The sequence below is a fragment of the Typopeltis vanoorti genome, chromosome 19, assembly GCF_054136105.1.
Source record: "Typopeltis vanoorti isolate ZY-2024b chromosome 19, IOZ_Tvanoo_1.0, whole genome shotgun sequence".
NCBI lineage: Eukaryota > Metazoa > Arthropoda > Arachnida > Uropygi > Thelyphonidae > Typopeltis > Typopeltis vanoorti.
In genome coordinates this window covers 27340519-27356495 of record NC_143567.1, presented here as the reverse complement: position 1 = coordinate 27356495, position 15977 = coordinate 27340519, and the positions used below count along the sequence as shown (strand labels likewise).

At 34.1% G+C, this 15977-nt stretch overlaps 1 protein-coding gene and 1 long non-coding RNA gene across 2 annotated transcripts in view; one reads left to right on the top strand and one right to left on the bottom strand.

The window, feature by feature from the left end:
• The window catches only part of LOC150095935 (uncharacterized), a 123257-nt gene that overhangs the window by 65463 nt on the left and 41817 nt on the right, over positions 1–15977 (bottom strand). The window contains exon 3 of the mRNA XM_090409197.1: positions 13023–13204. Within this exon, the coding sequence (XP_090265323.1) occupies positions 13023–13204 (182 nt within the window). The remainder of the gene's footprint in view (positions 1–13022; positions 13205–15977) is intronic.
• Positions 1–15977, top strand: part of LOC150095936 (uncharacterized) — a 463683-nt gene that overhangs the window by 443319 nt on the left and 4387 nt on the right. The gene's annotated exons all lie outside the window — the stretch shown is intronic.

The following is a 15977-nucleotide window of genomic DNA, read 5'->3' as shown; positions in this document are numbered from 1 at the left end:
ACCTGAGAAGCGAAGTTCTCGTTTATGATTATTTCAGTTTTCTTTAAAAAAAAAAAAAAATAGTCCGAAGAAATGGGAAGCATCGCGAGGTTCTATTAAAATATATCATCAGTTTTGTGGATTCAGAATTTACAGTCTACAACACCAGCGATATAAAAATATACAATTTGCGTAATTTTTAACATTTTATAATTAACCATGCACCGTTGTTAGGGATGAAACCGGTGATTGATCCTGAACTATGAACTACCTACAACGAATAATCAGCTTCTACACAGAGAGATTCTGGTTTTCATGGATGAAATATCACAGTTTCTGGAGGGGATCCCAAGCTTGCGTAGCCCAGTCGTTATCGACGATTGGAATAACCTAGGTTCGAATGTCGTCTAGGACGCAAAGAATCTTTATCAGGACTTGTCATCTGAAAGTGAGTTGGCTGGTCTCATACGAAGATGGAAGGATTTTCCCTTCTTGGAAACTCGGGTTTTTCGTCCCGCAAAAGAGACAAACCCGCTAGAAGACCGCACGCAATTAACAGACATAACGCACTCACATCAAAGACTAGGTTACTTCGACCGTGATTCACAAGCCCACTCAGTCCAATTCAGTGTATTTTGTTTGTAAATTTTGTGTGCTATTATGGCCAATTTCTCTGTTTCAATGAAAAATCCGATTTTCCGGGAGGGAAAAATCTACCACCTCTGTATGAGATTGACTAACCCAGTTTCTGTTGAGAAACTCTCATAACGGATCTTTGCATCCTACATGGGATCCAAAAAAACCAGATCTTTCCAACCAAAGAACATTTCCGATACCTTCTGCCCCTACCCCAGCCTTGTATGATATCATTTATATTAAGTTAGAGTACCGTCCCAGCTTTTTATTGAAGTAAATATATGAGAGTGAGTAACGTTTATATTCTGACATCCCCCAGTTCAAAGTATTTGAAAATCATCCATCTATCTAAATAAAATATCGTCGATTAACAACTTTAACCACACAAGTGACTGATAATTTACACTTATTTTCATCGGCGATACAGAACTGATAAAAAATTATGTCTTTTTTTTTTTTTTTTTAATTTTTCTATTAATTTCTTAGTTCATCAGCAGCGAACATAAAAATTACTGTATGACATCTTACATTTTATGTGTTGTAATATTACTTTTTTTATACACAGTAGAATTTTAGTTTCAGAATATCATCTATGAAATATTTCGTACGAAAATAGAGAAAACCCTCCAGAGATTGTTCATAGGATTGCTCTGTTACGTGTACTTCAGTCAAATTTCAGGTCACCGTTGTTAATCGCCACTGTATCGTAGATCTTGTATTTATCCTCCAGGGTCGTGCCGAATTGGCCTACTTCCAGGTACTTCACAAAGAAGACGACACGAGAATGTTTATGAAGCCCAAGATGGGAGTTTCTATAATAACTAAGGGATCTTTGTTCCAACAGCTGGTTTCAGACTTGACACACTTATAGGATTAAACAGTTTAGACGAATTCCCCCCCACCCCGACGCCGCGTCCTTCGCTCCCTGCATAAGTAAAAACTCTTGGGCATATACCTAATCAGCTTTTTTTAATGCTTTTTTTTTTCTGTTAGTATGCTCTAGATATTGAATTTTTTTTTTTTATCATAGTTCGTGTATTATTAAGAATTTGTATTTGAAATGTCAGAACTTTTCTCACGTGCTTTTTGCGCTTATTCCGTAAACGTATTTAAGTGAAACTCCGGAGCAGTGATTTCAATATGCGTAGGTGTTCTCTCCATACACCTCATATTAGGAATATTTGATTGCACCTTTTCATTAAATATTATCTACAAATAACTACCATAATAAGTATTTCATATATCTAAATTTTAATAAATTAAACAGCTCGATATTATTTCGTAGTTTTGCTTGAATTTGATTGGATTGGAAGTAAACTGCTATGCTATAAAGCCAGTGAATGAATTGTGTCTTTTAGATTATTATTTATTAAATGAATGTGTTAATAGACAACAGTCGTTCTCTGGCTGGTTTTCGGGATGAAAACAATAAATATTTAATTAAGAAGCTCTTCATAAGGATTCATTGCCTCCTAGACGGGATTCGAACCCAGGTCTCTCCATATTACGACATCTGTTACCATAAAAGAGGTCTCGGAGTTGCTTTTAATTTTCCGAAGGTTTGGTCATTTGCATTTATACGCTAGTAAATCATTACGGAAGGATGCAATAAAAGCCTCTAAATGTATTATACCATTTTTCAATTTGTATATATTTTCTTCCACCAGTACGTTTATAAATAAAAAAAGAAACTTCTAAAAACACGCTCGTTTTCTATTATTGTTCTCGTTCGCTCTCCACCCCTTTACCTACCCCTCCCTACCTTTTCAGTAAGGTGAACCAACAGCTGTGGTGCTGTTTCGTCATTATGCCGAGCTCTGGAGAACAGATTTTCTTTCAAAAAAGTATTAACCGATGAGCAAAATTTCTTTACCATTTTTTCGCTCCGTCACCATCAACGCATTGAGAAAGGTACGCCATCTTTTCATTAAATGAATTAATATGCATATTTCTTCTTTTTTATTCTCTCTCTCTCTCTCTCCTTGTTTGATCCATAATTGATCATTATACCAAGGCAGCGAGATTTGACAGAAAGCAGTTAAGGCACACCGTAATGCAGGATCAAGTTCTTTGTATTTCAATCATGCTTTACGACCGAAAAACATTTCACGTAAGATTATACACAAGATTAAAGTGTAACAAGAATTTGATAAGGTAATTTTATATTCATTGATTCCTCTAGGATTTAATACGAGTATTTATTTCTTGTGTCATTTGTTAGTAAATATAGATAGCCGTAAATTGAAACACGCCCCATTTCTACCTTAACGTATGGTACCTTTTTTTTTTTCGGTAAGGGGAAACTGTAATTACAAAATAGATTGCTGAAATCTTCACTTCCTTGTGTCTGTTGAAACAACCATTGACATAATACGAAATTGAGGAAATGTTGCAATTGCAAAGCTGTCCATCTGTTGGATGACACCATAAAAATAGGGAGGGAGTGTCTAATTTAAGCCCAGCAGAATGATTTTTCTCCAGGCGGCGAGAATATACGGGTACTGTTTACTATTTATTATTTTATTTATTTAAGCTTCTATGTAAAGCCAAGAGCATCCAAAAGATTGTACGCCCCTCGCCATACATTCTATGTAATAATTGTCCACCATAATACTATCGCCCACCACCCAACAAATAGTTATTTGTTGGGTGGTGGGCGATAGTATTTTTTTAACTGAGGTTCCAAAAGACAATACACCAAACTGCAATCAAAAGTGCACACGAACATGTAATATTCTATATTTAAATTTTGACATATTTGAATACATTTTCCCCGTATTCAAGCATATGTTTTTTTTTTTTTTACATTAGTGTGCATTTTATTTGTGTTTTCCTCAACTAAACCCTACATGATCGTTGAACCCTCTGCAATGGACAGTCAACATTACAGATGATCATCTGATATCCTGGTTAAATTTTGACAAATTTGTTCCTAAATCTAAGCATGTGTTTTCATCTATATTTGTGCATTTTATTGTCATTTTTTAAAAATCTATACCCAACCCTATCCTGATGTGAAATATTAATGATACGGCTGCCAATCATTCGAAATCCAATACTCAAAAGGGAATAGGAAATAACCGCACTAAAAATCTATTAAATCAATAGGAAATCCCTTTATATCAGAACATTCCATTGCGATACTGTAATATAACCTTGTAAACTATAGAAAACGATAGCAATTATCTTTCGGGTTTTTATTTTTTTTTTTTCAGAAAAAAAAAAAGAAGTTAATTCTACACGATCATCAATGGAAAACGTGGATAGTGTTAAGTGATTACTTTGCCCTTGTTTTCCGTCCATCGTCTTGGCTTATTTTAGATGCAATCTTTCCACCTAGTGGGTGATAAATATTCAGCAGTATTTATAATTAGCCTAACTCCACTCTAATGGGTGTAAAGGAGCAGTCAGATTAGTTCTTAATTAGGATGGAGTTCATGATCTACCTTCTGCTCCGGTCTCTTAACGCTTGCGACTTGTTGCTCAATTTAAGCTAATTTTTAACGACTCGGAGAAAGAGCCTTGAATTCAATCCTTTCCAGCTGTAGCACATGGTCACTTTTTTTTAACGCCACTCTATAATTATTTCTCTAGGGTTTAATGGACAAAAATCGTAACAGAGAAATCAGAGTGTAACATGCGAACCATCATCTTAAAATGCGGTATTCGTCTTCATGAAGTCACTGAGAAACTTTTTAAAAAAATGTCCCATTCAGTCTTGAAGTGCGTGTATGAATGATTAGCGTCAGATCAAATTTAAAACTTCCTTTTTTGTATTATAATTGAGCTAACAATTAAACTGAAAAATACCACACATAATAAATGCAAATAATATGCAAAGATTTTTGTTTACATTTATGATAAAATGAATTACGGGAATCTGATAATAAAACACATTCGATTTAATGAAAATATATTTACATAATCAATACATTTCTTAGACAAATTTAATACAAAATCCTCGAAGAATAAAAAAAAAAAAAACAATTCTGTTTAGATTTGCATCGCTATAATTTTGCTAATTGTTCATTTCATTCTTTCTCAGTGGTTTAGTTGCTTAGCAACAACAAAAGTACGGAAGCTTTGTATAAAATAGCAAAATCTGAACGTTTACAATATATTTAAACGTTTCCCCTTCACACTTGGATTCTATTTAAGATTTTCGTAATTTTTTTTTCTGCGTTACAACGCATAATTTATCGAGACTTGGTTAATTATTATTTTTAACTGTACAAAAGTCTGATATTGTATCATTGTGTTGTCAAAATAGTAAAACCACTTAGAAAATTAGATTATTTTTATATTGGATATAAAACCGTTGAATCTTCCCTGGTATACTTACAGTGGGGTGGATATGGAAGTTCGCTGTAAATTATTTTTGAAAATATACACATTTACTTGCAGCTGCTGACTATTGCAAAAATACTATTAGTAATTTGAATTACTGAAATTTTCGGAATTAAATATTCATATTAATATGGCATCATGAATCTTAAGAATGTGATATTATATAATTATTAATATTGCCTATAAATGGTGTTAATAGCCAAACTCAAAATAGTTTCTTTCTTTCTCTTTTTTTTTTTTTTTTTAATAATAATACAAATTAAATGCAAGTCTGATGGAGTGGTATTGACTCTTCAGTCTGCACGACTTGTGAGACTGTACACAGTAGCTGGTTTGGTGCTGCCATCTTTCGGAATTGTATGGAACTAGCATCCATCCAATATCTTAAATAGGATAAATTTTGCTGATTATATCGTACTATCAGTTTAGGCTCTGCTCGCTAAGTTTTTATAGGTATAGGACAAAAAATAATTCGGCCCATTTAATTAATTGATTTATTTATTTATGTATTTTTGAAAAGATAAACTTAATTTTTAATATGCCTTAGCAATACTTTTTTTAATGGACTAAATATCATGTTGCCCTACCCCTGGCGTCAGCATTGTATGTTAGGTTTAATGTTGCACAGTCTGAATTCTTTATCATTATTAATTTAGCGTTTATTGTTAAATTAATGTCACTGACACGAAGAGCTCCACCTGTTGAGTTCAAGAGGAAATAGAAACCAATTACCTTAAGAAAATTCCATTGATATAAATCATTCCTTCTCCATGTTTTATTGTTTTATCAGACTGAGACTGAGAAAGCTTTCGAAATGAAAACGCATCAGTTGCTTAAAGGGAAAAAAAAAGCATTAATATATATCAGTGAGCAAGCTATTGATCAAACAGCTGAATCTGCTAGATCAAATACTAGTATTACATATACTGCTATGAATGGGAAGTTGCAAGCCAACTCAGCCACTCCCTCGGATGAAGAAACACCACCAACGTCGGACCACACCTGTTTTGGAGTGATGATCATTCTTTGGACCCTTAATTACAAACATCTGGTACTGCTAACTAGTTATCTGAGTGTTTTTTTTTTTTTCCCCGTTCCTTGATCTTGAAAGACAGGCTTTGATAAGTATGATTAGTCCCATGGACATTTGCCAGTCATCATTCCATCGCATATATCTTAATTTCAAACCTGAGTACCCAGTTATCAAAGGATTATGGACAAGGCATTCCCTTGTGGCAATGTAGATGAAAGAATTAGTTGATGACGTCACTAATGGAGAAATAAACAATAAGGTCAGCGCACGCGTTTTTTTTTTTTTTTTTTAAAGTAAAATCCGAAAATTAATTGTCACGTGCCTGGATTGGAAATACACAATTTTAGTTTGCTGTATTTAATGCTAGTGTAAAAAGTAAATTCTGTCTCAATTTAAAGATAAGAAGTGTGTAAAAGACTGCTGATTTAAAACTATCCATTTTTTGTGCATAATTTTAAAAACAAAACTAAGTGTTTCAATAGCACAATAAATTTTTAATGACGTAAATAACAGAGAACATAAAATGCATTGTCATCTCACAATACATTGTTATTATTATGACTACAACCTTAAAATACATGTTTTTTTTTTTTTATAATATAGAAACGGTACCTTTTTCTACTGACGTCTTTGCGTGTCTAAGCGTGGTACTTATCAAAGCCTTTAACGACGTTCAACACCAGAGTAACTGAGAATTGAGCTATTTAATTAACATAAACATTGTACGTGAATCTCATAACAATGTAGAATTACGCATTAAAAAATAGTTCAAAGAAACAAGATTATGGAAAAGGCTTATTTCAAGGCTCAGTTAGCAACTTCAGTATTTTTTGGTGTGTGTGTATGTGTGTGTGTGTGTGTGTGTGTGTGTGTGTGTGTGTGTGTGTGTGTGTGTGTGTGTGTGTGTGTGTGTGTGTGTGTGTGTGTGTGTGTGTGTGTGTGTGTGTGTGTGTGTGTCCAATTTCTTTCTTTCCGGGATGGGATGTTTTCAGCTTTTCAATATTTGCGATTTCTAACATCATCGAATCTAAAACATAAATAATTTAAATTATGTTGAAATGTGTAGTAAATAAATTATGATTATAATTATTGTTTATCTGATATGGTCCTGATTTCCGCAGGCTACTCTACCGTAGTAACATAAAAAAACATAATTTGTTTTGTAAAAATAATAGATAGAAACAAAACATCAACTCGAACTACATGATAAATGAAACTTAATTTTTAAATTCTCTCTCCTCTCTTTCCTTTTTGTCTCTCTTTTCAACACGGGATCAGCAGAAGGTGACTAGCCCTATTCCTCCCGGTATATTCTATAGCTGTAGCTGCGTGTGTTCACGGGGCCGGTTTGTCTACTTGCGGGAGGAAAAACCCCAGATAAACTGGGGAGAAAAACTCTGCTGTCCACGCCCGGCTAACTTGGCTATGTCTGAGAAAGATCCTTAAGCTCCTTACGTCGGCGACGGGAATCGAACCCAGGACACTCCTTTCCCAAGCATATGGTTGCGAAGCACATAGCTACTCGGCTAACCGCGCGGACTTCAAATTTTAATAAATAAATTAAATAATCTCTATATGAATGTGAATCATCATAATAATAATAATAGACGGAATACGACTATTTAAAATACTTTTATCTATATAAATAAGTTCTTTTAACTACTTAATACATTTTGTTAGTATTAGTTAATACATGATTATCAGGTCGGGGGTGGCGGGTCATCCTACACTCTACAGGAACAAACCAAATCAATATAAAGCACAGTTCGGTGACAGCGTCTCCAAACAGCAAGGACAACGCGACTGGCACCCTACATATGGAAGAGCCGGAGTTCGAATCTCATTTAGAACCTAATAACCTTAGAAGTACTTTTCAGTTGAAAGGGAATTAGCCTGTATGATAACATGGTTTTCTCTCAGAAACTCGACATTTTAACCTCCTAAAAAGATAAAAACTAGCTATAGACAGTCAACAGAAATAATTATATGGTTTCATGGAGAGAAAAACAAACAACAAACAAAAAAAAAAGAATCCAAAAATACCGCCAGAGAGGAGGTGAGGCAGTTTTATAAGCAAATCAGCGAAATATCAAACCCCACTGATAGACACTTCTTTCCCTAAAGCTACTTACCGCCCACTGGGGGGGGGGGGTGCATTCCGAAATCACCAAGCATCACATATGGCACTAAGGACAAAGCTTTCCTTATTAGGCTTAAATTGGCCGTGAGGAAGAAACGAGGGAGTGAGTTATGGCACGAGGAAACAGGCATGCTGAGCGAGCTCGTTAAATATTCTTGGCTGGAGGCTTCCCACTAAATAAGATGCTCGCGATGGTGAGAAGGCTCAAGCCCACCTTTTCTGTATTTTCCCTTCCTCACGTGCGATACTTCTGTTAGCTACCCCTCTCTCTACAGTGGGTCGTAGTGGTATTGCCCTTCTGAGAAAAATCGCTCTTCGTACAAGACTTCGTGTACGTCGAACTTTATTTTTCACAGGATGTTGGGGTAAAACTGATTGTGTGTGTGTGTGTGTGTGTGTGTGAGAGAGAGAGAGAGAGAGAGAGAGAGCGGGCGATAGTAAATTTATGTACAAAGATTATTAAATCAAGTTACGAATATAGGGGTGCAAATTCACTGTTTGAAAGGTAAACAGAAAACAGCCTGCTTTTTTTTTCCTAATTTTTTTTCGTTTGTTCAAGGGCATTAGTAGATGTATAGGCTGTGGTTATCAGAGAGATAATAGGCCAGTGCATTGCAGTACAATTTTTTCATAGGCATGTACATTTTCATGGATTGCAGTACATTTTCATAGGCCTATGAAAAAATCCTATCTCCTACGGAGGTTTATTATTATTATTATTTCGTATGATGATTCAACGGCCGTGAGCCCCCTTTTACGGCACCATCTTAGTCTCCCCTATTTTTATCCGGGCTCGGAACCGGCATAGCTGACGAATCAGCCCTATGGCTTGAGGGACCGTCTTAGGTATTCCTGACTCTAATCCGTGTGTGGTCACGGGGCAGGTTTGCATGTTTTGAGGGACGAAAAAACCGAGTTTCCGGGAGAAAAAAAAAACCCTCTACCTCCGTATGAGACCGGCTAACTCACCTTTCGTCGAAAGAGACAAGATAACGGTTCCTCACATCACGGACGGGAATCGAACTCAGGTCTTTCCGACCAAAGGGCTCCGTCTATACCGATTGAGCTACGGAGACAATAAGGAGGTGATGAGGTTTTTCATCCCGCAGAATAAACAAGCTAGCTGCATTAACACACGCAGTTAGCACCCATGATGTATTGGCTTTAGAGCTGAAGCAGCAGCAACAGTCAACATGCTATCAGTTAGTAACAAAAATTCATTAAAACGACAAAATTCATCAAAATGACATTGAAATTTCATTTTGGTATATTGATTTTTTTTTTTTTTTTTTTTTCAAAGAAACACACCCACATTCTTACGGAAAGGGGGTAAGAGCACCTTTGTATTTCTTCCGGCTTTACTTGGCTGACACATGTTCCCCGCTATTCCAGTACTTCTAGAAAAGAAAAGAAAAGTATGCAAACAAATAGATATGAAAAGCCAAAAACGAGAAAGAATAAATATATCCAATAAAGAGAAATAAAAAACAGTAAAATGGTTGAAATACAATAATTGAAATATAAAAAGAAAAGAAATCGCATGAAACAGAACCAACGAAACATGAGTAAAATGATAAACTGAAAGACGAAATTGAACAAAATGAAATTTAAAAATAATCGGAAAGAAAGAACGAGGAGAAGTGGAAAAAATGTTCCTGAACTAGTTATAAAAAGAAAGAATAAAGCAGATGAAATGAAATCACAGGAAAGGAAGGTGAGAGAGGAAGATAGAAAGAGAGACAAGAGCAGTCGAATCGAGGCACCATTAGCATCACAAAGAAAGCCTGCAAAGATGAAGTCGATCGCTCACTAAAGACACAAAGAAACAGGGAAATAAATAAAGAGAGATGGCATTTATTGCCCTAAAGTTCCATATTAAAGTAGGCTGACCTTGTGGGAGGTGAGACCTATGGTAATGCCTGCTGTTGGTCGAACCTCCTGTACCTCTCTCAGTCGTAAAGCCTTCAAGGGATAATAAGAACTAACTTCAACAAGTCTCGTTGGATATTAATTGTAAGGGGAAATGGGCCCGGCCCGGCCTGAAACTACAAGATAACTTCAAAGGAAAAAAAAAAAAAAATCATCGGGAATTCGAAATTCTGTGTGCAATAATGGCTGAACATTCGTGGAATGCTTAGATTGCATCACGATTTAACTTTTTAACTTCGTGTCCATTTTTAAACAGTGCCGATAAGAGCGCCACTTATCGGCAAAAATAATAAGTGCAGAAATAAACAATGTATATTGTTACATGGCAACCATGTTGAACTTTTGTTAGCCGCAGAACGTTTTTCTGAACTCGGCGTTTTCGAAACTCAGTGCCAATCAACAGCTAACAATGGATAATAAAAATAGTCATAGTCTTTATTAAATATTTTGTCGAAAACATAATGCACATTTCCCGTCCACAATAAATTATACAAAATAACCTTTTTTTTTTTTTTTTTTTCAGATGACACTGCGCGTGCTAAAAACACTATTGTCATCATTACAGCGTTCAACCTTACTGATCGAAGGCGAGCTCCAGAACCTCACAAATTATATGTTGAAAGTCGCTATTTTAAGACTTTTTTTTTTTTTAATAAAATATTTTTGTTAGGCAAGTGCTATGCCGAATCACTGACAATTGTTCTTAAAAGAATAATTAAAACGAAAGAAAAACTTGGAGTAATTTGACTTTCCGCAAACACGTGTTCTAAGTTGAATATTATTGAACCGCTGCTTTTTATTTGATAAAGGTATTCAAAAGGAAATCGTTTACCAAATTTCAAGTGACAAATCTGATTACTACTACTACTATAATATAACATAATAATAATAATTATTATTATTATTCTAAACTTATCAATTCCAGAAAAGTCTGCGGACATCTCTACAGATCGCATCACCAAACTACTTTCAACAAGATTTCAAATATGATTGTGATAAGTGAGTACAAATGGGTACTGAATTTGTAATTTTAATTTATTTTATTTATTTATTATTATTTTTTAAAATGAAACTTACGTTTAAAATCGACATTTAAAAATATATTTTTCGATCTACTTACCCCGAATCCTAACGATTAACAGAGCACAATTTTTTTTTCCTTGTTAAAGGAAGTTCACTTAGATGTGCTCATAACCTCTTCACTCTGTCAACTTAAAAAAAAAAAAAATACTTCCGGTAATAAAAATTCTTGCACTATCTTATCACCTCTGTCAAGATGCATTAGCTAGTCCCCTCCAGTCAGATAACAAAAACATTGACAGAAAAAACAGTACTATCCTATACTATTGCAAACATGCTTCTATAAGGTGGAGTGTACACACCCCTATCTGCATGAGTCGATAATTATTTTCTTCAAGATTAAAAGTTGTCTATTAAGGAAAATCAAATGAGCAATTAGGGGAGATACTCTCAATCATACATAGAAAGGCTCCGAAGAATCTTTATGAACAACAACAAAAAAAAAAAAGCCTTCACGTAACTCAGAATGCAACCAGAATACATCAGAATAAAAGAACTCGCTGACCAATTAATTAATACGCTATTGATCTTCAGGCATTGCGTGTCATTTCGATGTTGTCTAGTCCAGCAGCTGACTTCTAGGTGATATTAAAGCTAGTATACACATTTCCAACCGGTTCACAGCTTTCACACGGACTTCGCTCATAAAACCAACTAATCAGGCCGATACTGTCATCTTTCTCACACTATGGAGAAAAAGAAAATTGATCTACAAGAATGATATTTAGCTAATGTTCTCTGAGAATCCGAAGGTTCCCATGATGATGCAAAATGATTATATATCCATCATAGAAAAATAATTACTTCTCTTCCTGTTTGGTTGCGTGTTGGTTGGGTGCCAATGTCTCTTTCTCTCACACATACGTTCATATGCAAACACACAGTCGATATTAAGAGGTTAGAGCATCGGGAAATTATATATTTATTTTTTTTAAAAAAATGGCATAAGTTTGAAGCTATTGATTATCTGCAGATATTTTTCTAACATAACGATTCCCACAGACATAATGACTTTTATTATTATTATTATTATTATTATTATTTATATAATGCGATGAAATAATAACATATAGATAATGGCTATTTTCTATTAATAGAATTTTAAATATTATAACTCAAATTCCCTGATATTTCTTCAATAATTTTAACCGCTTTTAATTTGTGAAACACGTCACAATTGAGTTTTTTTCAGAAATTAATAGGTGGCACTGCGGTGCTTAAATTGCAGTTACCAATTGAAATAGACTGCGAGTTTTTATATTATATCACGTTCGTGCAGGTATATTATGCTTAATAATCTACTAATAAATTAATGATTTTATTCGGGTCATTGAATTTATAAATAAATTAAATCTTAGAAAATGTGTATCATATTGTATGTATGAATAATAAAATATTATTATTTCATGGAAAATATTGTGCTAATTCACCTTCTTTTTTTGTCTATTGATAATAAAAAATCGAATACTGTTCATTTCACTAGGTAGCGCTTCAGTGTTATATTTCAGTAACTAAAGGCAACGTTGTTACTTGATGAATTAGAAGAGAAAAAAAAAACATTTTTTTTTTTATTTTTTACATTCGATATTGATTCTAGATTATCGAACGTGAGATTACGTTAAATATATAGAAACTATTTACACATTTCTGGACTGATATAATTAAATTGATCATATAGACATATTTTAACATAGCTTTCACTATTACTGTTGAAATTACCATATGTGTATAGCTTACTTATTTATAAGGAACCTTCATGTGAGAATCTACATGTTATTAGACGTTCAAAAGAACTCCTTGTAGGTTGGATTCAACTCACTAGCTGCAGGAACTTTTTCTAGACATTTTTAAAATTAAATTAAATTTTATTTTATTTACCTTTTTAAAGCCGATTCCGGAGATAGTCGATGTCTGTGTGATCAAGTAAGGTTCTTCTTCGAAACTCGGATTTTTAATCTCACAACTCAACACATAGGGATATTGCCTCTTATCTAGCCCGCTGTCGGACTGCACTAACTTAATGGCGAGAGGTGAAGACCACTGGCTGCTTACTGCTTTCTCTTTAAAAAAGGAATAAATCAGAATGAGTTCCTTACTTCCTTTAGGTAATGAAAAAAAAAAACGTTACAAAATTTAGTTTTATGTATATTTATACTTGGGCCATTTGAGTAGCTCATTAATTCATCGTATTTTAAATTTAAATATTATAAATATTATTATGTCCTCATCTTCCATTCATGTATTAGGCCGAATGCCTTGTTACAGCTATGAAGCTTGGTGTTCCTAATCTAAATGTATCTTAAATCCAGTAGTTTGCTTCATGTTCATTCCGGAGGGGGCAGATCTTATTACATCAGTTCTCACCTTCAGTTAAAAACTCATATAAATATTTCTGGGCGGGATTTGAACTCAAATGTTTTCATCCTCTCCAACACACACACGGTATTGAAGTGCTATCAGTGCCGTGTGGGTTGCGTGATTGATTTAAAAAAAAAAAAAATAGAACGACACACATCATTGTGACTGCCCTTGGGATGTCAAATATTATTGTACAATTAAAATGTAAACATATTAAGCAAAGTAATGGAATAAAAGAAGCCTATGATGCGTGTATGTAATTTTTATCGATCCTTCGCATGGTTAATGAGCTCAATTACTGTTCCCGAATTACCCAGAGGAAAGACAATGGCTACTTCAATACCGGTTTAAAAACAAAATATGATGTATCATTCTCTGATGTAGCAAGACTTTAAACTATCTAATGCACGCCCTGCTTATTAAATTCACTTACAAGCGTAAGGGAAAGTGTGAAGGTAGTTATCATACCTTGAAGCTGCTTTTTTCCTTTTCCAGAAATCTCAATTATATCTTCAAAACAAGTTGAAAAAATCTATATTTAGTGTATCAGCCTATTTATTTATCCTTTACTACCCACTTCCAGACTTCTCTATAGGAACAACTTCTTTATAGGGCACATACAATCCCTTTTTCTTGGTGTTGATAGTACCTAATGATATTAATTTTGCTAATTTATCGCTTCACTTTGTTGCCTGTTCGCATCTATCCAAAATGGAGCAAGTGAGAAAAAGAAATCCCATTTTGATGAAGTTTTTGATTGATTTCCATCTTTTTTTCTGTATTAGGCCTAACTGTTTCCTTCGTACAGTCATTTCAGCAATTTTCTTTATCTTCGGATTTTGTGCAAGTTCTTGTAGTCCTTTCCACTTAAAATACCTGACAGCGTTTGAACCATGCGTTTATCCAGATATCAATTAGTACACCTTTAAAACAAGATATTCTTTCGTTTTCATTTCAGAACTGTAAAAACAAAAAAAAGTCATATTTTTTTCAAACTTCACAATTTTGGGCTCGAATCATGCATAGTGGCTATTCGTTCAGTATACTAAGGTTGCAGGATTTTTTCTTTTTACAAAAAAAAAAGAGAAAAAAATACATATCTGCATATATATCAGCGACATGATACTTATATTTAGTTATTCTCTGAAGCAGAACATTAGATAGGATTTCTGTGAGCTGTATTAGTATGTATAGCAGGATTGTAAGTGATCTGTAATACTTCTTTCATTCACAGTACTCGTGTTTTTACAGCTTTTCGTAGATGGTGACATGAAATATATTAGTTGCTTCTCTTCTTTTTAACATTTGATTCCCGGTCTTTGATAAATTTACCACATCATCTACAATCGTTTTAAGAAGATTAATGTTCTGTTCTTGGTCCATAATCGGAGTTTTTATTGACTGCTATCCATTCTTCCAGTCTTTTAATTATCTATACAGTAACCTCCTGTTCCTGTTTTTATTGTTGATGTCATCCCCCAATTTGATCCTTCTCTGTGTTTTCTTCGTTCTTTTGAGCAGAACTTGGTAAAGCCATAGTATTTTGTATAGATTTTAAAATTCTAGCACAGGATTCCGTTCGTATTTCATGTGTTCATTTAATGTTGCACACCAAATCATATTACTCTGAAAAGGATTATTTGTATTCGTCACATAGTCTGTTATCGAGTAGAATGATTTTTTTTATACTTGAAAAAACTAAAAAAAAATAACAAAAATCTAAATTCAGATACGATCCTCTCTTCCAGAAACAATTCACTGATATCAGTAGTTTGAAACCAAGATTTAAAATACTCGAAATTCGAACCAAGTTTTATTATTATTATTAACAGCATTACAAGAGTATTTATTTTAATTTTATTTTAATCATATACATTTTTTGAAGTATGAATGAACGTTTGAGTCAGTTCTTCAACTGTGTTTCAAGATACGTCAAATATTTAAAATTCAAGCGTATGTAATACAAAAAAAAAGTTGAGAAAATAAACTCTGCGTGGAACTTTGAGCCGGGGAGAGAAGTGCGCGAAGTAATTCGAAATAGGTACCTAGTAGTACATTTTAGTGCTTTATCCAGTTTAAGGAGGAAGCAGAATACTTAAAGTTCTTTCGGGGAAAAAAAAGGGGGGGGGGAACAGCATTTTCGGCACTAGAAATAGATTTTTAAAGTACTTTTGGAGGTTCTGACCGATGTTCCGTAGAGAACTCATTTGACTTAATTCTCAATTAGCAATAGCATTGAAGCTTAGGAAATCATGTTTGACAGCAACAAATCGCATTAATTTTCAGATTTATGGCTTCCAGTGTATTCAGTCAATACTCAGGAAGAATATATAATAAAATAAATAACTAAGCGGCACTTCTTAACCCTAATATTCTTTTTTGGAAATAATTGTCTTCACATTCGTCATCTCCGGATGGTTGGTGACTATCCGAAATGCGTCGGCCAAATCGCACGGATGCAACAGACAACTGCGC